Raw genomic sequence first — 27335 nt, forward strand, 5'->3', positions numbered from 1 at the left:
TTATCTAGAACATCAATATCGAAAGAAAGACAAGATTTTTGAATCATGAGGCATTTATTTCATTTTGTTTTACAAGTGTTCATTCTTGCAAGAATTACTGAAGCGAGCTACTACAATCGATACGGTGAGTATAATTTTTTATCTATGTAGACATGATGTAGAGTGTCTTGAAAAAAAGAAGAAAGGGGCTATCCACATAGTACGTACGCACAAAAATGTCAAAATTCGAGTACCCCCCCCCCCCCTGTACGCAAGCGTACGCAAATGGCTATACCCCCCTCTGGTAAGTACGTACTTTTTCATTCACCCCACAGACGCTTGCTAGTCTACCCCTTCCCCTGTACGCAAGCATACGATTTTAAGAAGACCCCCCTTCCCCCCTTAGTGCGTACGTACTATGTGGATGGCCCCAAAATCGAAACATGTCGTTAAGTAGAGATTGTGTGCTTTGTAATATTGCGTATTAGACGAGACCAATTTGGTTAGTTGTTTTACGGGCCTGACCGACCCGGAAATTCCAAAAATCGAAATAAAAATAAAACTCATTTTGTTAGTTCATTTTTATTTTCAAAGGTTTAGATAGTTATTCAAAGGTTTTATCCATGAATTCGACTAATTTACGTGTCTTTTTATTTTCTATTTATCAAGATGTAGTTTTTTTTAATTTTGCGCCTACCGACCGACCTACCCTCTTTTTGGGTAACTTGGCTTGTGAAACAACCCCGGGGGGGGGAGGTACTAGAGTTGGCGAATGAGGGGTATGTGCGGACGGGACCTCCGAAAACCGACCCTTAGAGAGACTGATTTTTGCTGAAAAGGTGACCGTTAGAGAGACTTTTTGAATTTTTTTTTTTCGATTTTTGAAAAAAGTCATACCCTTAGAGAGACTTTATTACAATTTTTTCTCTGGAAATCAAAAAATTTCCTAAAAATCTTGAATTTTCCGACCCTTAGAGAGACTAATTTAAAACTTTCCGATTTTTCCGACCCTTAGAGAGACTTTGAAAGGTGAAAAAACCGACCCTTACCATCCGCACATCCACCTATCATCCATTTTTGCCTAAGTACACCCCCCCACCCGGAAACAAAAAATTAAATTGCCCTGGCTAACATGTGATTAAGGGGATAGGATTCTGAAAAAGCATAAGATTTTGTGCTAGTTGTCATGTATACTCTGATAAACAAACTGGTGGTACTCAAGGTAGATTTTTCCTATCAGTACGGCACGATATTTGGACCCTATTTTCTTTAGAAAGGGACATCGTTATATTTAAGGACCTTTTTTACTCCTACTGATCGAAAAAAAAAACCCGATCTAGTGAACAGAGATATAGATATCTGTTCCTATTTATAGGGTATCACTCTGTAATGGTAATTAAGACAAGTTTAAGAATCAAGCAAACACTTTGATAATGGACACCTAAACTCCCCGGAAGGATAGAATTCTGTCAGATTTTTCAGAATTATTTTTGCCCCTTGGGAAATTTCAAAAGATAAAAAATTTCATGCGAAGCTGTACAAAAACGAGCCAAAATTCAAACGGATATACAGCAAGGAATTTTAAGGTTTTTTATATCGGGCATTTTTATTAAAACATCTAAATTTCTATACTCTAGTCTGGAAATGTTCTAAGATGTTTTAAGCCTAAAAATGTTCTTAACATCTTGTTACTTTCCCCATTTTGTGGGTAGTTTTGCCCATTTTCCTAAAAAATTGTATTTTAGAGTCCCCAAAGCCTTTAAAATGCTCTTAACTTTATTATTATAGGAGTATATTTCACAGGTCTATTGACCTCTATGAAACAATCTAATTCAAATTTACAGTTCATCAATAACGGTCTTTTTACATATTTTCTTGAAGTAGAGCTTAGCCCGAGGGCTACCTCTCACTTTCCATACACAGCATTCATCCTTCTCATTCTTCGTTTTCTCTTTAGCTTTTTCATGCCATTCTTTAATGGTTTCACGTTCTTTCTTGGAGAAGTCATCTGTTACACTGAAATTATCTTCGTTTAGTTTATGGACTGAGGCCATAATTCTTTTCTTGTCTTCTTCATTGGCCAACGTTACTTTCAATGGCCGCCATCTTTTCGTCTTGAACATATCATCCTTTCGAGCACCGATTCGTTCTGCAGTGACAACATTTATCTTTAATCCCATACGATTTCCTACAACTTCCTCCACGTAATCTTTGTCACCGGCCCGCTGTTCCTCTTTGTTCTCATCTTTATTTTCACCTAAATGATGGACAATGATGTTACATCTAGTTAAGTTCTTCTAGCGATCTTCTTCTCTTTCTTCTTTTTCATTTTTGATAAATTTCTTGATGATAACCTCCTGTTTCTTCACCTCTTCCTTTGTGATATCTGCATATGTTGCCCGTTTTGGTTCTTTAGCGACGTCTTCTTTATTCATAGCTATAAGTTCCTCCATTTTCTTCTCTAGATTATGCAATCTAGTGTGAAAACAGATTCAAATATTTGCTGACCTCCATCTTGACATTCTGCTTCCGTTATTGTTTGCGTTATTTGGTTACCTCTGACTCTTTGCTTACTTGTTTTAATTTTTTCCAAAAGTATTGGGGTGACTGTAACACATTTTTTACATTCAAAGCGTCGGCTTTTGTATTGCAGACAAAGCTGAATTTGGTATGCGGGAAGCTCCGAACAAGCATAATGAACGAATCTCTGGCATTTCCTACATTGTAAGATGTCATTATCCTTTATTATTTCATTCGTGAAGCATTTATTGGCGGTACAGGATCCATATTTTTCAGCATTTTCATTTTCATCGATTGTTGCCATTCTTTTTCATTCATTCGCAAGAGCGTGGCCGTACATATTGTATAAATAACTTGTTCTTAACATTTTGGCCATCGAAGTCTTATGTTCTAATATAGTTTGTTCTTATACCAAAATCGTGCAATTGCCACATCTTCTTTGAGAATCTTCGAACGTGGCGTTTGAACCCGGTATGGGTGGAGGTCACGTCGGGCGCATTAAACACACTGACTTTAAATACCTTGGACCAAGTTAATTCATCATCTTTCTATCGGATTTTTCATTTTTTGAAACCTAATGATAGCACAAGCCGATGTAGGTCGATTTATAATTCAGTTAGATTTCCCGTTTATTTTTTCATCCTCATTGTGCAGTGCTATCCTTAGGGTATCACTTTAAAAAAACTCGGTCAAAAGATTTTGCTTTGCCTGGAACCAGAAACATTGTCCAGGGTATAGTCAAGGTTAGTGATTAAACATCGAAAAAATAGTTATACAAAGCTTGATTGGGAAGACCTTTCCATTTTTAGATTACCTATTTGCCCGTTTTATTGAAGTTTCTTTAATTTTCCCGTTTGGGATAATGGCGGGAACTGCAAAATAAATTTAAAAATTCAATTTTACTTCATTTAAACGATTTCTTTAATACTCTTATATATGTAGGATCAGATGAATTCAATGATTTTAGTATTTGCGGTATAAGCAGATGCGGTAAAATATACAACCCAACTCGTCGTATTATCGGTGGAGTTGACGCGTTTGACGGAGAAATTCCATGGCAAGTGTCTTTTCAGAGAAATGGAGAACATTTTTGCGGAGGGACTTTAATCAGTAAAAGATGGATTATAACAGCTGCTCATTGTCAAATTTGGCGGACTGATGAAGCTGTTCTGGATGCATTTGACCTCGCTAATAAACATGATGGTAAATATTTTTAATCTGTTCTTTTTCGTTTGGGATATTGTTAAGATATTTGCATGATTAGTTAAAAGGGAAGAGTTTGGTTTTCAAATTTGAAAATTCAGGAATAAATATATAACACGGCATATTTTGATTGGCTCGAAAATTCTCTGACGTTTTTGACGTAGTACTTCCCGATGGTTTTACTAATTATGCTAAACGCTTTCCTGAGTAGAAGTTGGCCTGGAAGAATTTTCTCTTGACGAATTTAACCCCAGTTAAAAGATATTCCAACTTTTGATGTGTATATTCCTCTTTTTATAATTTGATGAAACGAGTGTTATTATTGCCTGGAAACAAGCAATTTTACAGAGCCCAAAATTACCATTCTGACTAGTATTAGATATAAGCATGAAATGTTTTTCTTTTCCTTTTTCTAACCAATCTTGCTCCACATCTGTGTCAATCCAATGTGAAAAAGCTTGTGAATTAAAATTGATGAGTAAGCAAACGATATCACTCTTATTTAAAAAGAAAACCATTAAAGTCAAAATTTCAGCATGTAAACATCACTTTTTAGGAATTTCTCAAAACACATTAATGCAATATTAAAAAGCTATACACCGTTGGAAAGATATTTCCAAGGGAAATAATCTAATAGTTTAAAGATTTCTGAAAAATTGAAAAATGAAGAAGAAAAATGAAGACTTTTTCTACTGGTTCAAAAATCATTTCATTAACCAATATTTGAACCTTACAAATCTCTGTTCAGATTTTTTGTTGTTTTTTTTATAAAAAGTTATAGCACTGTGAAATTAGGTAATTTTTGCTGTTTTTGGTAATTTTCGCTGTTTTAAGCCTACATCAAAGGATTGTAAATTTTTATCCAACGAAGATACGAAAAGTCCGTCAATAAACAGTTGACGCTCTCTAATTCGATATTCAAGGGGAATTGGATAAGGGAGGCTATCGGATAAGGAAGTGTCGTTTATGAGAGTTTCTTGTTGACGGGGACTTTAAATTTCATCAAATAAGAGAGCCTATCGAATAGTAGATCGTCGAATTAACGAGCGTCAACTGTATATCACCGGTGATCATTGAACATAACGAAAGGCTAATCAAAATCTGCTCAAGAACAGATCCTTTCATGTAATTCGGAGGTTACCCGAAAGGAAGGGGTACCATTCTGTCTCACTAAACTACCCCATTACCCTTGAACCACCCTTCTTTATAATTGCTGAGCGTCAAAGAGAAGGGTATCAATTACCATTTTGTACTAAGTACCAAGTCCTTTGTCTGACCAAGCTGAGGATATTGAAACCACGATCTTTTGCACCGTAGCCAAACGTCCTACTTAGTGACAGGCGCCGAGGCATCGGGGGGGAGGTTCGGGCGGTGGCTGCCCTGCCTTGTTTAATAACGTTAAAACAAACCTGTTCTAGGCAATCTATAAGGGCTAAAATTCTGAGATTTTCGCCCAATGGCGCCTCCTTGGTCAGTATATCATGGCCCTATCACTTTCAAAGTGGAGCCATGGCCTCTGAGTGAGCTCAATCAAATCATTTTCATCATTTTCTTCATTACTTTCTACAAATTCTATATTATAGGAACGAAGTTTTCCATCAAGACGGTAATAAATAACCAAAATTATGGTCAACCTTTACCGTTATCATACGATATTGCGTTGGTTGAATTGTACAGAGACGTAACATTCAGCACAAATGTTCGACCTGCATGCTTGGTTGGCAGACCACGAGTACCCTCATGTAGGAGAAAAGGTTATCATTTCTGGTTGGGGGCTTAGACGACCAAAACCTTTCCCTCCCTATTATCGCAAAAGGGTTCCAGATGTTCTCCGAGTAACCGAGGTAAGTTTTGTAATTCATAGTGTGTCTTTTAAATTTTAAAATCAATTTCAAATTTGCTCTCACGGTTTTCTGGTTTTTCCTATAAAAAGCTCGAAGAAAATTGCGACAAAGGGAACAATTTAGTTCAAAGTTGAAAATGAATTTCATATTATTATCAGGTGACTCAACAAGAAGTTTGGACGTTTTTTGACCAACTTAGTTAAACCGAACAAAATTTTGATTTAACCCAAAGTTCTTTGCTAGAAATAGAAAGAGGATAGTTTAACTTTATTTTCTAGGTATAACTTTTTACATTATAGTATTCAAATTCATACTTCAAAAAGTGAAAAAAGATGCGTATCAAAAAGTTATAAACATCCTAAGGCTTCATCAATTTTGGATGTTCTCATAAAAAAAACGTGTATACGAACCATATATTTTCTCATAGTCCGTATAAAAACCCCGGTCTAAAAGCTTTTTCTTTCTTTCAATTGTTTCATACTTGAACATGCGTTGAGAAATTAGTTTGTTTTGCTAACTTTTTGATCATGTGATTAAATCTTAAACCAATTCCAAGAGGAGTACTTGTAACGTGATCGAAAACTGAGCAAATCGATTTTCATCTTTTAATAATAACAAAGGAAAAACTAGCAAAAAGTTAAAAACATTAAGTTTAATTTTCTATTTTTTACTCCTTGAAAGGACGCTGTGAGCAGAACGGATAGCCCAGAAGTGTGTGAACGATAAGGGAAACCAGTGCATTAATTTTTGGCATTTGTTTATTGACTAACCACTCCTATACAAATAATTTTGGGGATAAAATATTTCCCATATTTGACAATAATTATAATTTATTGTCGACCCCAAAAAAATATCAGCGTTTTGATTGGTGGAGAGCATCAAGATATTTGCAATATTTTATATTTCTCTAGTATGGAAATATGACCCCCTTTTGGGGGACTGGGTAAGCAGCGGGAGAAAAATCAAAACAAAACAGCCGAAAAGAACTGACTTTCGGAGAAACTGACTTGGGAGTCAAATGGAAAAACACAACAAAAATATTTTCAGATGACCTTTTACTTTGGAGTTTTTCCATAAAAGACACTAAAATCAAATCTGATGAACTAAGAAATTATTATAAAACTACTTGACCAAATATTTTCAGCTTTCAGTGTAAAATTCGTCCGTGTGTGATATCCAAACAGTTTTATATCAATACATAAGATGGCCGCCTGCAACCATGCTCGCAAGCTTTGAAGGGAGGGAGGAAGGTAAAAAAATAATTTTCTCTGTCTTCACTGTAAGACGAGCTTCTTTGCGAATGGAAAATCAGTGCTCGAAGTCATAGCTCTAAACCACCTATAGATTCTACCGAAAGGAGCAAATGCAACGGGCGCGTACTACCGGGCGCGTACTACGGGCGGACGGCCTACCAAAGCCACTCTAGCTAAATGCGCTAAAGGGCGTGGCGTCGTAACAAAATAAAAGTTAAACTAAAATTTAACCTCTTAAATTACCACTTCCAGACCAGTGTTTTTTATAAGGACTATGATTTTCTCTTATCAGGTATTCGTTGACAGTGACAGTGTCTGTAGAGCCGCCCATAGCAGCTGGTTTCCGATTATCTACCAGCATTACACACAGTGGAATTATAATGAAAGAATTCATGATGAATCAATGCTGTGTGCTTCTGGAACTTTCAACCATATTGATCCTGATTACGGTCCGCAAAATAAAGATTCTTGTCATGTAAGTGTACCCAGCTGGCACACAACGTTGTTTCAACGTTAATCCAACGTTATATGGACGTTAGGGACGTTAGATGGACGTCAAAACAACGTTGTGTGCCAGCTGGGTAGTACTCTTTTATGCTTAATTGTAGAGGGGGTGGAATAAGCAGGGGGTTGGTACTCTGGGAGAAAATCCATAAATAGGGGGGTCAATATTGAGTGATTTTGGGGTGATTTTCCTAAGAACCCGTTGGAAAATGAAGGTTTTGGCACTTTTTTGGAAAATTTCATAAAATTGGGAGGGGGGGGTTATTATAAAATACTATGGGGTGATTTTTTCCGAAAAATTGCAAAGTTCAATATACTTCAATATTATACTAAGCAGATATATGTTCAATAGCTTAAAGTTGGTTATTGAGATTTATTAACTCGAGGTGATGTAATACTCAACAAGGCGAAGCAGAGTTGAATGTACATCACCGAGGTTTTTACAAAAGTTTACGAGGTTTTTATATGTAAGAAGTTAAGAGTGCTCTACCGAAGGCGTATAATATCAAGAAGTTTTACGAAGTTTTTATGTATCATCACCCACTCTTTACAAAAATGACTACAGTAATTAAAGTCACGGAGCAAATTTAAACCTGATTTCTTCAAATGACTGTTAAAAGTAGCCTGGTGAACCAAGCAACTTATTCTCAGTGTAATAAAAATGAAACCGCATGCGTACAAAATCCGTAAATCATATAGCGCATCGTAGCCTTTAAAATCATTGTTGATGTTTGAATGCGAAAGCTTAAAGGGACATAACAGTACTTGCGAAATTTACCACAACATACAAAGTTCTAAAATCATAGAGCTTGGTCTCCCTAGAGAATGAAAGTGCAAACCCATGTTTCCTAGCCAACCCAGGGCAGCCAAACAAAAATTAATGAAAAGCAGCCTTACAAAATCTAAAACCATTTAAAACACCCAAAGATTACAACAAAGTTCTTAAACAAGTTTATCATGACAAACCGTGTTTTCTTGGAAAATAAAATTGCCTCTGTTTTCTTCTTTTTCATGTTTTCATGTAACAGAAAGCTCTATCTTCGAAGTGAGGGCAAGCAAGCGGACTGCATTCTGATTTGAGAAGGCAAATTTCGTGTCCCGAGCGCAGGGTTAGCAGTGTCTTGTAAGCGTGGTAATTTCCCTATCCTAGGGTAGGTTTCTTTCCAGGGATAGGGCCCATTCCGGATGATACAGAGGGTTCACTTCTCTCTCTCTTCTCCCCTTTGAGAAATTTCATACCAAACAGGATAGCTTATTTTTGGCACACCCAGTTCGTTCATAAAAAAGCCCCGGTATTTTGGCCCGGGGTGCACTCAAGGTAAACGACCTACCGTACGTGCAGCCCTTCAGGATCCTTTTTTCAAGCTTCCCAAAGTGCGCTGTGTAAGGATTGAAATGAGCAAAGATGAGAAAAATTGCACTCTAAGGGTGTAAAACCATGTTTGACCGTATTTTTAAAATAGTCCCAAATCTTCAAGAAAATGGACCGTAATGCTTGATTTTTCGCCCAAAATTTGGGTAAGGGTCCAATTTCAAAGGCCTTATTTTGGTTACAAATACGGTCGTTTTTAAGTCGAGTGCCCCCCTCCTCCCGGGTTTTATGGGAAATGAAAGAAAATATGATTCAGATCGTGTCATTCCTCAAAGCATAGAGGTAATAAAAGTTAGATGGAGTAACAACTTTTTTGTAATAGCCAAAGAAGTCATAAAATTTAGAAATTTCTTTCAAATCGGCCTCCTTTGATTACCAATCATTGATAGCAAAAATCAGTCAGGATATAGATTATAAAAATTATAGTAAAGTTATTCTGTCCAACGAAACCTCGTATTTTTATTCCCTGAACATTTCAAATTCGATTTTCTGTACTTATTTTTGTGAGGTTTTCTTATGTTTTATCAAGAAAAAGTGTCAAGAAAACTGTCATCACACAATGAACAAATTAAAAATGTAGCATGATTTTATTCAAATTCTCTTCGACTTAAGTATTCCCATAAGTGGCTTCGTTTAGACCAACTGGCATTTGTAACTTGGCATTTGCTCATGAGGGATTCGATTTTAATAGCTTTTCCATTGTATTTTCTGTCATGGCATTTAAGGAATCGTCTTTTTAAAGTCATTACTGAAAAGGTGATCCCCTCAAGTTCAACTTTGACAGATCAAACAATTAAAAGCATGGAATTTCTCAAAAACTGCAGTCATTAAGACTGAAACTTTTTGCCGTAGGGCTAGGCTATGGCAAATCTTGCAAATTTTACAATCTATAGAAAGAACTGAATAAAAAACGTGCAAATACTTTAAAAAATCAAAAATGTCATTTTTTCTCTTTGTTTTGGTTCCTTTGTTTGATTTGAAATGCCAGAAAAGGGGATTCCTTTGCTCAATATGGCATTTCAAATGCCAACGAAATGCCAACACGCTGGCATCATTAGGCATTTGACAAACCGAACAATTGCGCGGAACAATAAAATTCAAAAGAATACTGCAAGCAATTACAAATGCCAGGCTGGTCTAAACGCAGCCAGTGAAAGCAAAATTAATGGCCTTTCTCCCAAACCAACAAAGCAACAGTTTGCTATCAATGATATAATACAATAGTAGAAGTGATATCTCCATCCATATTTTTATTACCTCCATGCTCAAAGTACAGGGTGTCCCGAAAAAAAGTATGGAGCTCGAACATGATTCTGAGTAGATGGCTGTTGCTCGTGTTTAACAAAATATAAGAAAATATATACCAACACAATAATCTTTTTACAACAGTCAACAGATTTAGTGAAACGCACACAAGAACTTTCTTTCTATAGAAGTGGTACGACTCGATACTTTTTTTCCGGACACCTTGTAGATTATTATTTTCCAATGTTGTCGTACTCACCGTTCTCTAGCCTGGATATCCAAGCTCAAAATTTTAGAAAAAAAAAAATTACCTCAACATACAAAGTTCTAAAATTATAGAGCTTGGTCTCTCTAGAGAAAGAAAGTGCAAACCCATGTTTCCTAGTCAACCCAGGGCAGCAAAACAGAAATTAATAAAAAGCAGTCTTACAAGATCTAAAACTATTTAAAACATCCAAAGATTACACCAAAGTCCATGAACAAGTTTGCATGCATTATCATGACCAACCATGTTTTCTTGGAAAATGAACTTGCCTCTGTTTTCTTATTTTTCATGTTTTCATGTAACAGAAAGCCCTATCTTCACTAGCAACTGGAGGACTATCCTATTTTTGCTTTAGAATTGCTCCGCGCTGTGTAGATTGACCCTTACGGCTTTAGTGAAGTGAGCGCAAGCAAGCAGACTGCATTCCCTTAAAGAGAATGCATATCGCTCTAGGGAGACCAGGCTGTAAACCAGAACATAAAAATATCAAAAACTAGACTGTGAAATAGTTTACAGCCTGGATATCCAGACTAACCGTTCTCATGATATTGAAAAGTTCCTAATATCTAGCAACCACGTGATAATGATAAAGCACATTCACGATTCTTGAAAATGTAAAGATAGCGGTTATAAAGACCAATCATTTATTTTATAGGGAGATAGTGGCGGTCCACTTATGTATAACTTACATAGTAATCAACAGTATTATTTGGCTGGTATTGTCAGTTGGGGAACATCTGGCTGTATGGACCCAAAACAAGAACCAACTATTTATACAGATGTTGCCGCCTTAAGAGGCTGGATTGATAGAACATTAGCTGGCTATGGTGGTAAGTGAGTCACATAACATGTCCAAAAAAAAATGAAGTAGTCAAGGTTCTAAGCTAATAGTATAATTTTGACTTTTCAAAAAAAGATGTGTACACATTGTACTATATTAGCTTAGTTGCAAACTAACTCGGTAAAAACATTATCGCCTTTGCCGAAGACTTTTCGTATTCCCAAGTCAATCAAAATATTTTGTTATCAAAGGCAAAAATAATAAAATTTATATTATTCCCATGAGAGCAATTAAAGATGACAGTCTTTTTCTCTTTGCTTTGAACGCGTTATTTTATCAAAACAATCAGAAACGATAAATTGCCGTGTAAGTGCTGTGTAATTAATCGTAATGCAGGTTTTTGGGCTAAAACTTATTATGGCCAGTAAGTGTATTGACACTGAAAGTTTTAAAGGGGCATAAAAGTAGTAAAATGTAAACATAGCGCGAACCACGTGTAATTAAAGAGAACAATTAAAATCCCGTGTCCAAAACAAACTTGTAAAACAAGCTAACGGCCTTAAAGGGACATAACAGTACTTGCGAAATTTGTAAACAAACTGTATGCAGCGGATACAAAATCAAAACAAATTTCACATGTCAAAATAAAAAATCAAACCAAATATGGCTAATTTTGATTGTTCAATTGTTTTACAAGTTTGTTTTGGACACGTGATTTTAATTGTTCTCTTTAATGACACGTGGTTCGCGCAATGTTTACATTTTACTACTTTAATGTCCCTTTAACGTGTTTAAATTATAAAAATGGTTTGCACTTTCTTCTTTGATAATATCTTTGATAGATTTGAAAGCAAACTTACCACATGATAGTGACAAACTTTTGCTATTCAAACTTTTATTAGTGGGAAATTTTTATCAACATTTATGCAATAATAATCGTTTTGTTTGTCATCATAGTTTACCCAGCATTCTCGACTGCTTCAACGAGACGTACAACAGGTGGGTATCACTATTATTAATCTCATATTAACCTGATAACAGATGTTCGTAATTTTCTTACGCGCACGGTAAACCTCTGAAGGCGCTTGAAAATCATACATCTGAGGAAAATAGTCCTCCCGCGGAAAATTCTACAACAAGAATCTTGTTTGTGCGCCGGAGAGTTAAAAACTGATACGGCGCCCTATTCATAAACACAATCACGCAACTTTGTTGTCGTTCCTAGTCCTTTTAGTAGAACGCGGTCCTTACGATTTCGAGATTGCATATTCGTCAGATTGTTATGTTTTCACACATCCCTTTAGAGCCTCAGCGTGGTGTGCAGAAAACATTCACAATCTGATCTCAGGTTATCTCATATTAGATGATCTATTCTGCGCATGCCTTGCTTCAAAGGGATATGGCGAATATGAAAGTCTGATTTGGTTGTCCAGCCGAAACATTCAAAACCGCCTTGCTTTTTACTTGAAAACTAAAAGTGACAGCGACTCGGTTTTATGTTTATGTTTGCGATTGACTTTTGATTTTGGTGCGATTGTTTACCTTCAGCCAATCAGCGCCTCCTCGACTCGTATTTACTTTACAAAAAACGTCAGGTCAGTGGGAAGAGTGTGGAAATTAGCGTTTTTTGTGAAGAAGCCACAGTGTCAATCTTTTCACAAATTTAAAAACCCACTTGAAATAATTGACATTTTTTTCTTTTTTTGGGTCCCTTAGAACATTTGCTAACCGTTGACCGCAAAAATTTAATAATTTGCGAATTTAGTAGGGGGCCAAGCCTGGGGTCCCGTGACATCTTTTTTGCGACCTGATGATTGGAAAATGATTGATACCATCTGAAAGAGCATGAAATTCTGAGCAAAAATGTATTACATCAGCTCTCTGACTCGAACGCAAAAAGAAATACAACCTCTTGAAGTTCAAAAACATATCAACGTCAGTACGATCAAGACAAGATTTGACGTCAAATCACACCAGTAGAGCTGACAGTTAGTTGGTCTTAAAGCGGCTGTATTTCCTTATGTGTTTTAGTCAGAGAGTTGCTGTAATACATTTTTTGGCTCAGAATTTCACGCGCTTTCTAATGGTACCAATCATTTTCGTTTACTTTGACTTTTGAAAATCAGCTATTTTCTACCCCTCATTTTCCCTTTGCAGTTTTGCCTATGGCGTCACTATTTTGGTCATAAAAAGTTTTCCCGGGCCTAATCCGCGTCCCCCCTCTCAAAAATATCTTGTAATGTACTGTTCTTTGGAATAGACTAAAAATGGCTCAATCGTAAAAAAGTTGTCACGGGACCCCAGGCTTGGCCCCCTACTACAATCCGTGCCATAATATATTTGCACTTTTGGCTAATTTACCATTTTTCGAAAATTGAAGTTCGAGCGAGAATGTCAATTTTAGGCCCTCCACTTGATTTCATCGATTATTTCGATCTGGGAGGGATTTATTGGTTTCTAGGCTATATTTCAAGCCCTACTGGACCATTTTTGAACTTTTGGATCCTCAGATCCTAAGGTCCTAAGTCTTAAGTCTAGCGTTAAAACTCAGAGTTAAAACTGTACCCTTCGAACCTACTTTAGAGCACTTACAAATCGATTGTGGTTTCAAAACACCCCGGTGAAATTCCCTTTTGTGCCAAGTATTTTGTCCCTGATTGTAATTACGACAATCAATATTATAAAGAATTGAGAATCAGGCCCTGGGAACAAGGTTGATCCTTAAGGTTCATCATTGCCAGCATTTTATTCACAAGAACCATCTTCACCAGCATTACATTCACCAGAACTATCAAATCCATCTTCAGAATCCAGCAGAATTAATGATATTTCTAGGTTGCAACAATCAGGGCCACCATTTTCAAATATTTTTCAGTTTTGTTGTCATTTTTTTTAGTTTCGTCTTTAAAGATTAAAGGAGAATCTAAATGGCACTAATGCTAATGGGCTTCCCATAGTGATCGATTTTGTTTTGATCAATTTTTGTCTTCTGTTGATCGATTTTTTTCGGTGATCATTTCTTTTGGGCCTCAATATTTTTTGGGTATCTGGTATCAAATTTCATACCCTTAGAGTGTTTATCCCGAAACACACCCTTACAGTGCATTTTGGGATGCTGAAAAACTCCACCCTTAAGCGCGGCACATGACGTAGGCCAGATCATATGAGTGCCCCCCCCTCCCCGGTGTATTCATTCTTGGCACCAGGCGATCGATGCTTAACAAAGTAATTCCTTTCTTTAACTTACTTTTGGACTAAATCTGTTGGTAGCATCAAACATTTGATTCAGAATTCGAAAAAATTGTTAGTACAGCAAAGGGGGACCCTTGATAGATTCTATCGATTAACTGAAAATCGTTTCACTCAAAAAACTGCAGGAACTTCTACATCTTATTGGGAGCATAATATCAAAAATTTGCCCTGGTCTAAAGGGTGAGACAGTTCATTACTTCGGCCATTACCTTTCAAACACTAAAGTCGTATTCAATGAGCCTCAATCAATTATATTTTCCCTTTCTTTTCATACATTTCAGCTAGAAATAACTGTGAAAGACCATCTATTTGGAGACCAGGTAAAGATTTAATCATTTAATTATTTTAAGTCCATTCGCTGTTAGTATGTTGAACTACTAACACATACGTATGTGTTTTCTGTTTAACTCTTACATGTTTTTATAAGCATTGCACGTATAAGCATATCTAGGCTCAGATATGACAAAAATTTAAGCTTATGCTAAGCATTACCTTGGGCATAAGAAAACTCTTTCTGATTTTGGTTGTTTTTGGCTGGGATTTTACCGTATTTTAGGAATTCCCCTAAAATTTTGCCTTTGATATAAGCATCCTTATGTACTTTTCAGCCTTGTCAAGCGCTCAAAAAACATGTATTTACTACTGATTGGAAATTAGTAAAGGGATACATACACTACATGGTATATTGTCAGGCGATAATATGGATACTTTTGTTGAGTGCCGGCTTTAGAGTGTGGAATTATTAAAATGATGAACAGTCTACCAAACTTTGTACGGATGTCAACCAAATTTAGTAAAATCTCAATAAAAGATAGCTATTCAGTAGTCTGAATCGCCGACCCCTATAGATATACTTCCTATAAGAAACTCTTTTCACTAGAGGATGAGCAGTCCAGCTATTGAGTAGTCTGAACCGCAGACCTCTACAAAACCGCATGTAGTATAGGTCTGCTTAATGATTTACCAACCGCTTTCCGGTTCGCAAAGGAAATCTTGGTGAGTTAATACCTTAAGGGAAGAAATTTTCGCGGAAGAAATTTTCGCGGAATTTAATTTCGCGAATTTGGGCGTAATTCGCGAAATTAAATTCCACGAAACACACCAAAATTGTTAATTCGCGAAATTAAATTCCGCGAAATTCGATTTTTCTTCTTCTTCTTTTATTTTGTTGTTTTTGACCAGGTATTACAAAAAAAGATGGACAAAATTGATTTTTAAGCATTATTACGTGTATTTTTTATCAAATATAAACAAATATAAACAACTCCGTGATGCTTAAAAGTTAATCTAAGTTGATAAATTCTTCTTATTCGCGAAATTAAATTCCGTGAAATTTGCCATTTTGAAATTTATTCTCGCGAAAATTTCTTCCCTTAACCCTTTAAGTGCCGATGTCGTATATATACGACATGGGCTATATAGGAGGGCGAAGCCCTCCTGTAATGCCCAGTTTGAGTTAGAAATCGTTATTTTTGGTCGAACTCGTAGGAATTAGATTGTCCTTTATGGTCAAGCAAAAAAAAATTCAAAAGTGAGTCTTTCCAGCGAAATTTTAAGCAAAAAAGTCAAAAAAATGCAAAAAATTGACAAAAATTCACTTTTTTGAGATTCTGACCGTTTTTTGACTATTTTTGGTCAACGAGTGATCCAAGAACCTCCAAATTTGGCCCTGTGTTTTTACTTTATTCTGTCTTCTAGTGAATTGATTTGAAATTTTACCACTGGGCACCTTTTCATCAGTTCAGTCAGGTCCGCGCAGCGGGCCTGACTGCTTTAATTCCCTAACCTACCCCCCCCCCCCCTTGGCCGCCGCCCACCACGCCCTTCCTAAATCGGGCGCGCGAAGGCGCCCAAAAGAAAGAAGAGACTCTAAGCTATCCAACGAGCTATATACGAGCTTCTAATTCCTTCTAGATCAGGAGATATAAGCCCTTAAAGTTTGAACTAGCGATTTTTTAAAAAAAACTTAGAAAAAAGGACCCTGGCACTCAAAGGGTTAAAGAAAAATTGCAAAAATTATTTTTTTTTTTTAGATTTCTCAATTTTTGGCCTAAACTCACTCAAAAATGCTGAAAAACACCAAAAAATCACATTTTCGAAATTTTTTTTTCACTTTGTTTAACCCTTTAAGTGCCGATGTCGTATATATACGACATGGGCTATATAGGAGGGCGAAGCCCTCCTGTAATGCCCAGTTTGAGTTAGAAATCGTTATTTTTGGTCGAACTCGTAGGAATTAGATTGTCCTTTATGGTCAAGCAAAAAAAAAATTCAAAAGTGAGTCTTTCCAGCGAAATTTTAAGCAAAAAAGTCAAAAAAATGCAAAAAATTGACAAAAATTCACTTTTTTGAGATTCTGACCGTTTTTTGACTATTTTTGGTCAACGAGTGATCCAAGAACCTCCAAATTTGGCCCTGTTTTACTTTATTCTGTCTTCTAGTGAATTGATTTGAAATTTTACCACTGGGCACCTTTTCATCAGTTCAGTCAGGTCCGCGCAGCGGGCCTGACTGCTTTAATTCCCTAACCTACCCCCCCCCCCCCTTGGCCGCCGCCCACCACGCCCTTCCTAAATCGGGCGGCGCCGAAGGCGCCCAAAAGAAAGAAGAGACTCTAAGCTATCCAACGAGCTATATACGAGCTTCTAATTCCTCTAGATCAGGAGATATAAGCCCTTAAAGTTTGAACTAGCGATTTTTTAAAAAAAACTTAGAAAAAAGGACCCTGGCACTCAAAGGGTTAAAGAAAAATTGCAAAAATTATTTTTTTTTTTAGATTTCTCAATTTTTGGCCTAAACTCACTCAAAAAATGCTGAAAAAACACCAAAAAATCACATTTTTCGAAATTTTTTTTTCACTTTGTTTAACCCTTTAAGTGCCGATGTCGTATATATACGACATGGGCTATATATAGGAGGGCGAAGCCCTCCTGTAATGCCCAGTTTGAGTTAGAAATCGTTATTTTTGGTCGAACTCGTAGGAATTAGATTGTCCTTTATGGTCAAGCAAAAAAAAATTCAAAAGTGAGTCTTTCCAGCGAAATTTTAAGCAAAAAAGTCAAAAAAAATGCAAAAAATTGACAAAAATTCACTTTTTTGAGATTCTGACCGTTTTTTTGACTATTTTTTGGTCAACGAGTGATCCAAGAACCTCCAAATTTGGCCCTGTTTTACTTTATTCTGTCTTCTAGTGAATTGATTTGAAATTTTACCCACTGGGCACCTTTTTCATCAGTTCAGTCAGGTCCGCGCAGCGGGCCTGACTGCTTTAATTCCCTAACCTACCCCCCCCCCCCCTTGGCCGCCGCCCACCACGCCCTTCCTAAATCGGGCGGCGCCGAAGGCGCCCAAAAGAAAGAAGAGACTCTAAGCTATCCAACGAGCTATATACGAGCTTCTAATTCCTTCTAGATCAGGAGATATAAGCCCTTAAAGTTTGAACTAGCGATTTTTTAAAAAAAAACTTAGAAAAAAGGACCCTGGCACTCAAAGGGTTAAAGTTTGAACTAGCGATTTTTTAAAAAAAACTTAGAAAAAAGGACCCTGGCACTCAAAGGGTTAAGGTAATTTGATTGACATTGATGCGCCCGCAAAAACGATCGTTTCGAACGTTTTCAATGGAATGTTTCGAAATTCGAATCCCAGACCAGAAAAACAAAACAGAAAAAAGATAAAAAACAATCTGATGCGCGCATTATGTACAGTCTGTAGATTTTTTTTTGACTTTTGCTTTTATAAGATATCTGGTCTATAAATTTATCAAAACTTTTCCATCAGCTCTTCGGTCGAAAAATATGAACAAATATGAACACAAAAGTGAAAGAAAACAACCAGAAACACTCCAATCTCTTCAAAGAATTGAAGTTAAGTACCTGAAAAGATACGAAGGCCACACAGTATTAAAAAGTGAAATGCCAAAGCTGAAGAAAAGTTCTTTCTTTGTTTTAATATTTAAAGGCCCTTGTTGAAGGAACAACAACACTCCCTTTTGTCCATAAGAAGTAATGTCAGAAATATTCAATATCACCCCCAAAATGAAATGTATATACATAACTAGAATACCTGGAAATAATCTGCAACATATCTGTAGAACTGACAAAACAATTATCTGGAGCTAAAGTGATCAACGAACCCAGTGTGGTAAAAAAATTATACACTCATACAAGTCCAAATTCAAGCATCAAAATGTAGTTTTATGAAGCAAAATTTTGTTGGTGCACACAGAAGATACACCAGGGCACTTAAATTCAATAAATCTAATTTCTCATCTTTTACAAAATCTCCACATTAAACAAGAAAGGAGGAAAAAAAACAAGCAAACTTTCTTCCGCCTACTTTTTTTACGAAATTCAAATATATTTTCCAATCTATGATTTGATGCCTCACAGAAAATTTAAACATTACGTTATGTTATATTTGTAGACATTCGCCAGCTAAAAATGTCTTTAGCCGTATATCGGCTAAAGGCGGCAAATCTCTGGACAAAGGAAATATCGCTTATTAAGCATCCTCTATAAGGAGCATGAATCCGCCAGCAGCCTAGCTATTGAGTGAAAACTTGACATCAGTTAACATTTTTAACGTCAAATTGCTAGAAGTTTACTCAAGGAATCTTATGAATTTGGCAATTCAGTTCAAAGTCTCATATATTTCTTTTGAAGAGTTTTCGATTGTTTTAATTGGCTTGGAGGTTTTCGGCCAGATTGAGTTTTTTATTTTCCCTGAGAGTTGAGATAATTAGGACAGTGAATCAATGTTTCAGTTGTTTTCTTTCTTTTTTAGCGACAACACGACAACCAGTCACACAACCACGTAAATATTTTGTTCATGTCATTGCCTAATTCTAAAACATCTAAACGGAATACCTTTTTTGGAAGAAGTTGGAAAAATCATCTTGAATCATGGAAAATTTAAATTTTTTTTAGAATTTCAGTCTCATTCAGCGTCACTTTTTTCAGAAAACGAGTCCCACGTAGGGTCCATTTTTCGAACTTCAGCGGCGGCACACCCCGTCGGTTGGCAAGGGTGGTACCCTCCCCAGGTATATTTAATTTTATCTTCCATTTATTATAGCACGAACACAACGACCAGTCATACCAGGTATATCTTAATTTTTCATCTTCATTTTCGAAAAAAAATTTTCTATTAGTTAAAGTGCTCGGAAATTAGTACCTGGTGTGCCACAAATAAGTTACCCTCTTTGATTAGATATTATAGGCAGTAGAAAAGAGATTTTTCAAAGATTGTTTCGAAATCATTCAGAGGAAAGCCTAACTTAAAATTTGGTGTATTACTTTTTAATTTTACTTCATTGGTTCAAAAGTTATGTTCAAAAACCTAAAATGTCAATTTTAAAAAATGTCAAAAAAGGTGAATAAGCAAGGAATAATTACTTTATCGTAAAAATGCTCTCCTACGCAGATTGTTCTTTACCTCTGTCTACGCTACTGGAATAGTGCAAAAAAAAGCAAATGTACTTGTCTTTTTATTGCTTTCTTCATTTATCTTTCATATCAACGCCAGGAACAAACACTGCAGACCTTTGCCGTAACAAAAACGATGGAACAAGACTCTCAAATCCAAACAGTTGTTCGTCATATATTGTTTGCACGCACAGGCGAGCGACAATCATGAACTGTCCACCAAGAACATTGTATGATAGGAACTCTCGTAGATGTGATCATGAAAGACTCGTTCGATGCTCAGCACCAGGTAATTAATCTTATATTTGCGTGCTCGTTCAGATACACAAGTAAATGACACGAGTGTGACTTTTGAGCAAATTTAATCACTTGATCCAATAGAGTTTTCACAGGACGACCTTTCTTTGTATTATTGATTGGTTTAACTGGTTAAGGGGATTTAGGCCACATTGACTGTTTATTTTTCCTGAGAGTTGAGATTTCAATTAGGACAATGGACTATTATTTTAATTGATTCAGTTGTTTTCTTCCTTTATTTTAGCAAGAGGTCGACAACCAGTCACGCAGCCACGTAAATACTTTATTCATCTCATTGCCTAACTTTAAGCGGAGGAAAGTACCGGTAGATATTGACCGAGTCTGTTCATTGGCACGTTACAATTGGTTGCAAGGGAATAGTTTTGATAGTCTTTTTTGTTTAGCGCAGGTTTTCGTACATGGGATCGTTTTCCCTTATTCCCTGGTCTGAATTGCAGACCTCTACAAGACCGCAGAAGCACGAAACGGTTAGTGTATGCCAGTAGCCTACTTCATCCCATAAAATTCTTTTGAGCCTGTTGAAACAGAAAAGAGAAAAAAACATACTTGAAAATCGACATTAAGAAATGCTGAATTTACAGACGGGTTGGGCTACGGGAACTCAAAAAGGAATTGATGGTCATTTTTGAGCAACTCCTTTTTGTCTTTACAGTCTCAAGTGATTTAAAATTTGATCTCTAACATAGATTTAAAGGTAAACAATTCCGTCTTCAGAAAACCGCCAGATAGAAGCGATTAAATTCAAACCATAGCTACAGGTATTATCCTCATCAATCAAATGATAATGATATGGATCCTGGGAATAAAGTTAATAGGGTTTTAATAGCATTTAAGGTATCTCCTGATTATTTCTCGAGTTTGACCAATCCGCCAAGAAGGTTTTTTTCATAATGTACCTAACATTCCATTTGCTTTAGTGTGCACAAATATCTGTTTTTTCCCCCACAATGCTTGCATATTTTAAACATAATATATGCTGTTGAAAAGATAATTCAGAGCACCAAATTTTATGAAAAGTAATTAAAAATTTTTTAGAAAATGATGATGAAAACTGAAGAAGAAGAAAATGAGTCTTTTATTAATTACTGCTAGAAACTTGATTTTTTGTTCAGTGGTACTTTGAAGCCTCTTGATTTCAGGCTTACAATTATTTCTACATAGAATTATAACATAGAAAGCTCTAGGCCTTATATGGCCATATACTCTTAGGTGCCAAATAAACGGGGGGGTTGGAAAAAATTTTCAAATTAAATAAACGGGGGAACTTTCCTTTTTGTAGCTGGGAATTTTTTCAAAATTAATAAACGGGGGGGGGGGGTTCTAATAAGGTCCGGGGGGGGGGGGGGTTTTGGAAAAAAATCGAAAAATTAACAAGCGGGGGGGGGCCGTTTATTTGGCACCTAAGAGTATGGTTGTACTTTGGAAGGAAAGAACAGTTTACCTTCGATTCAAGAACTTTATTGGGGAAATACTAGTTTATGGCTGAAAGCAAATGTACTTATCTTTTTATTGCTTTCTTCATTTATCTTTCATATCAACGCCAGGAACAAACACTGCAGACCTTTGCCGTAACAGAAAAGATGAAACAAGACTCTCAAATCCGAACAGTTGTTCGTCATATTTTTTTTGCAAGCACGGGCAAACGACAATCATGAACTGTCCACCAGTAACATTGTATGATGAGACCTATGGATGTATTCATGAAACACGTGTTGATTGCTCAGCATCAGGTAATTAATCTAATATTTGCGTGCTCATTCAGATACACAAGTCATAAGTCACAAGTCTGACTTTTAAGCAAATTTTATCAGTGAGGGTTGAAGGAATCCACTGATCTCAAGTCTCTTATATTATTATTGGAGAGTTTTCGATTGGTTTAACTGGTTTGGGGGGTTTTGGGCCATATTGAAAGTTTTATTCCCCCCAAGAGTTGAGATTTCAATTAGGACAATGGACTATTATAGACTCTATTATTTTAATTGATTCAGTTGTTTTCTTCCTTTATTTTAGCAAGAAGTCGACAACCAGTCACGCAGCCACGTAAATATTTTATTCATCTCATTGCCTAAATTGACCGAGTCTGTTCATTGGCACGTTACAATTGGTTGCAAGGGAATAGTTTTGATAGTCTTTTTTGTTTAGCGCAGGTTTTCGTACATGGGACCATTTTCCCTTATTCCCTGGTCTGAATTGCAGACCTCTACAAGACCGCAGAAGCACGAAACCGTTAGTGCATGTCAGTAGCCTAATTAATCCCATGTCAAAGATAAAATTCTTTTGAGCCTGTTGAAAAAGAAAAAAGAAAAAACATACTTGAAAATCGACATTAAGAAATGCTGAATTTACAGAGGGGTTGGGCTACGGGAATTCAAAAAGGTGATGATGATCATTTTTGAGCAACTCCTTTTTGTCTTTACAGTCTCAAGTGATTTAAAATTTGATCTCTAACATAGATTTAAGAGTAAACAATTCCGTCTTCAGATAGAAGCTAGATAGAAGCGATTAAATTCAAACCATAGCTACGGGTAATACCCTCATCAATCAAATGATAATGATATGGACCCTGGTGATAAAAACACCCCTGTCTCAGTGCCCCGGTGGCATGATTTCAGTACATGATTTTTTTCAGTACATGGTTTCAGTACATGATTTTTTCCTACGTCACTGCAGTAATCAAATTTTTATTGCACTCATTTGTGAATTGAGATATAAATTGAATAAAGACAGCGACAATAAAAAACAGTTCTTGAATTCCCAAGCCATTTAGGATGATTACAAATGAGTGCAATAAAAATTTGATTACTGCAGTGACGTAGGAAAAAATCATGTACTGAAACCATGTACTGAAAAAAATCATGTACTGAAATCATGCCACCGGGGCACTGAGACAGGGGTGTATAAAATTAATAGTGTTTAATAGCACTTGAGTTATCTCCTGATTATTTCTCGAGTTTAACCAATCCAAGAAGTTTTTTTCATAATGTACTTAACATTCCATTCGCTTTGTTTTGTTTAGTATACTTTAACATTTCAAACATAATGCAGTATACGGCCCCCAAAACTGAGACGGCCACATTTGGGGGCCACATACTGTATATGCCGTTGAAAAGATAATTCAGAGCACCAAACTTGTAACTTTTTCCTAGTAGTTATAATCTTATAATGCTCTGAAATTATCTTTTGAACAGTATATAATACGTTATAATTTAAGTATTTCTTTAAAAATGGAAAGTAAATCAAAGATGCAGTAGCGTAGACAGGGGTGAAGTAACATTTGCATAGGAGAGCAGATTAAAAGGACACAGTAATAATGTTTTATACTGTGAACAAGTAATTACTTTAACGTAAAAAGCAGCTCTCCTACGCAGATTGTTCTTTACCCCTGTCTACGCTACTGGAAGAAAGCAAATTAACTTTTTTTAAATGATTTTTTCATTTATCTTTCATATCAAAACCAGGAAAAAACACTGCAGACATTTGCCGTGGCATAAATGATGGAGCAAAACAAATAAACCCTAACACTTGTTCATCATATATTGTTTGCGAGCACAGCCGACCGACAATCATATACTGTCGATCAGGAACTTTGTATGATAGGGACTCTCGTAGATGTATTCATGAAACACGTGTTCGATGCTCACTATCAGGTAATTAATCTGATATTTGCGCGCTCGTTCAGACCATAATCCATATTAAAAACCCCGGTCTGGAAGACGTTTGTTTCTTTCCTTTGTTTCTTACTTGAGCTTGCATTTGAGAAATTAGTTTGTTTTGCTCACTTTTTTATCATGTGATTAAATCTTAAACCCAATCCCAAGAGGAATACTCGGTAACGTGATCAAAAACTGAGCAAATCGATTTTGATCTTTTGATATTAACATAGGAAAAAGATAACAAAAAGTTAAAACAAGAAGCTTCCAGACCAGAGTTTGTTATAAGGACTATGTTCAGACACATAAGTTGATGACACGAGTCTGACTTTTGAGCAAATTTTATCAGTGTAGTTTGAAAGAACCCACTAATCTCCGACTACTTGACTGAATCGGGCTCCCCATGAAGTGTGCGTCTATTTTTAAAGCATGTCACTGTGTTGTTCTTTATTCTGGCCGTCGACAGCGTTTGTTTTACCTGAGACAGTGGGATTCTAATATTTCAGAGGAGGAACACCGTAAAATCTGATGTAAAACAAAAAAGTCGGGTAAGTTATGGCATGTTTCACAAACTGAAAATTACCATAATTTCTAGATCGCATTATTCGACAAAAAATGACCAAAAAAATGACTGAACATGAAGGGTCATATAACATAGTTTTTAATTTGGCTGTAGCCTGGATATCCAAGCTCAAAATTTTAGAAAAAATAAGTTTTACCTCAGCCAGACAAAGTTCTAAAATTTATAGAGCTTGGTTCACCTAGAAATCAGGTGAACCCCTGTTGACAGATTTTCCTGCATGAATCCCATGGTTGCAAATAAATATATGCACATAATGACATGCATAATTTCAAGATGGTACCCCAGCATTGATAAATCAATTTAGAATGGCAGCCTTTACCATAAAATATAGACAGTGTGGTGGAAAGTCTGTTAGACAGAAAGTGCAAAGTGATTTTTGGAGAAATTTTTTTCTTCAAAATCCAACCCAAAACAGCAATACAAAATTGGCAAATAAAAAAGAAGAATTGAAGCAAAATAAAGATATACCTTTAGTTCTTTACACGATGCAACCAAATCATTAAGAAGATTAAAACAAGAATATCTAAGCAAGTAATTGAAAAGAAAACAACCAGAACATCTAATCCCCATGTTTTGATCTTCGCACTTCTTCCCTACCATTATTGTTATTTTTATTTGGATGCGTGGTCAAACACCCAAGGGAGATAATTAGCTATTCTATTGTTATTTGCTACGAAAAAGAAAAATCAGGGAGATTTGCAAAGCAGCGTACGCGCCTTGCTGATCGCCCGCGCGGTCCATCCAAATACTTAAGGCGAACACTTCAAGTCGGCTCGCATAATTTCTTATACGCGCACCACCATTCAGATCTCTGATTCGCTTGGACCCAACCAATCAGAATATCCGCATAATCATCTTCAGATCAGAATGCAGATGATCTAGGTAAACCAGACCGTAAGCATAAGAAATATCAAAATCAAAAAAAAAGTTTACGGGCTGGATATCCAGGCTAATTTGGCTGTAGCCTACAATCATGGTCATGATATTTGAGAAAAAAGGGAAATTCCCCAGGAAGTTTTGAAACCACAATCGATTTGTAAGTGCTCTAAAGTAGGTTCAAAGTGTAGAGTTGACGTTAGGATCTGAGGATCCAAAAGTTCAAAAATAGTCCAATAAAGCTCAGAATATAGCCTGGACGTCTGCCAACCCAGTCTGCCAAATTGTTTTAAAGATCGAGTTTGGTGAGATACATCTTTAGTCCAAGTTTGAAGGAAAATTGGATCAACCATTCTTGAAAAATTTGATTTTTAGTTTTTATGAGGTCATCGATTATGATGTTTTTCATGAAAATGAGCCAAAAAACAATCAGGTTACATCCCAGGTTGGAAACTACACCATAGTACCCTTCATGTTCAGTCATTTGTTTGCTAATACGACCAAAAAAAATATGATAATGTTAAAACATGCCATAACTTACCTGTAAGAACATATGGTGGCCCGGTCGACTTTAAAACTGGACACACTTTTACAAGAAATCTGTGGCAGTAACCTATCTAGTATTCAAAGAAATAGTGGTTTGAAACCGCCAGGATTTAATAACCTGATGAAATGTTTGTGTCTGTGTGTCAATTATTTCAAGAAATTATCATAGAGATTGGATAAACAACTCATAAAACGGTGGGAGTGAACTTTGTCTTTAAAATGTCTTATCTCATCTAAAAAATATTTTTTCAGGCAAAAAGCTTGAAAATAAGGCGAAAACCAAGCTTTATATATTTATGAAATTAGGTGTGAGAAAAACATCATGAGTCAAGAAAACCCAACGAAATGCATATAGTGACTCGGAATTTTCAATTGAGAATATCTTCCCAACACTGTTCCCAAAAGAGCTGAAATTGACATATTTATTAGACATATTAAAAACAAGTTGAGAACATTTTATACAGACTTTCTGAAACACAAATTTCCTAAGAAATTGTGCAAATATGGTAAAAAAGAGCATTTTGAGAACATTCTTTGGCTCAATACTCAAAAAGTTAAGAACATCCAATTGAAAAATATTAAAACATCGAAATCTTTGAATCTCAATCTTTATCTACAACAGGTGACGTTCCACAGGATGACGGAAACAACAACCAGCAAAATGATTTAGAGAGATTATTCTATTCTTCATCACTCTTCAGGAGAAGTTTTGCCGATTTTTTGGCCGCCCGAAGACAAAGATTTAGTGATGAAGAAAATGGTTTCCGTTTCAGAAACAATTAAAATTATTAGTATTTTTGATTTAAACGTAGCGCTGAAAATCCTTTAAAAGAATAAAGGTCTGGGGCTACTTAAAACATTCGTGTCTAGACAGAAACAGTTGCAGAAAACTTTTGAAATTTTTTCATTGTAGTTACCGTAGTAACTTGACAGTGACAAAAATCGTTTTGTTGAGATTTCTCTGAGGTGGGTGGGCCATTTGAAACAAAGTTCCTATTAGCAGATTCGTAACAAAGTTACGAATAAACGTCGAGTTAAAGCTCTGATCTTTTTGCATTTTTTCAGCATGTTAGGGTTTAATTCGGTCTGATATTGCTATTTTGCAGATGATGTGACTTTATTTCTTATATTATTTAAACATTTCTTACTTTAGTTTAATATTACATTTACTGGTGATTTCAAAGACTTGAAAAGGGGAATTTTTTTGGAAAAAAAGTATCAAGTGGATCTCTGAATCAGTACATGTTTCTTAATCCTCTTTTTATGACAGAATTTTATTTGAGAAGTGACGTGCCAATACCATATTATTTTCATCAAAATTATAATACACCCCTGTGTCACAGACCCGCTGAAACCCAAGACTCACTGGAAAATTTGGCCTAAATTTCATCCCCGGTGGAAAAAAAACCCTCCAATTTCAACACCACTTGGATATTAACTTTGATTTCATCCAAATCCGGAATTCAATATAAAAATTGCAACCGAAAACCATTCGCACTTGATTTTTCGACTTAAGAGCAATAGAACTTTTTATCCCCATAGGTATTTCGATAGAAGAATTTAACCCCGCTATGGGAATAACTTTGACTGGGGATGTGAGACAGTGGTGTTATAATTGTCGAAAAACCTAATCGTTCTGGAGTTAAAATTGGGAAGGAAATGAACACTTATTAAATATTTCCCGTTTTCCAAAAGGGAAATATTTATTAAAACGGGCTTTC

General features: G+C 36.0%; 1 protein-coding gene across 1 annotated transcript; it reads left to right on the forward strand.

The window, feature by feature from the left end:
- Positions 1–26484, forward strand: LOC136812858 (uncharacterized). The gene is made up of 15 exons (XM_067069381.1): positions 1–124; positions 3442–3702; positions 5286–5546; positions 7092–7274; positions 10841–11015; positions 11924–11965; positions 14500–14538; positions 19001–19030; positions 19292–19318; positions 19742–19930; positions 20183–20212; positions 21504–21689; positions 21970–21999; positions 23418–23606; positions 26237–26484. The coding sequence occupies exons 3-15, from the start codon at positions 5400–5402 to the stop codon at positions 26395–26397; spliced, it is 1428 nt and encodes a 475-aa protein (XP_066925482.1). The 5' UTR covers positions 1–124; positions 3442–3702; positions 5286–5399; the 3' UTR covers positions 26398–26484.
- Positions 26485–27335: the final 851 nt, after the last annotated feature.

The sequence above is a fragment of the Clytia hemisphaerica genome, unplaced genomic scaffold, assembly GCF_902728285.1.
Source record: "Clytia hemisphaerica strain Z4C2 unplaced genomic scaffold, Clytia hemisphaerica genome assembly, whole genome shotgun sequence".
NCBI classification, from domain to species: Eukaryota; Metazoa; Cnidaria; class Hydrozoa; order Leptothecata; family Clytiidae; genus Clytia; species Clytia hemisphaerica.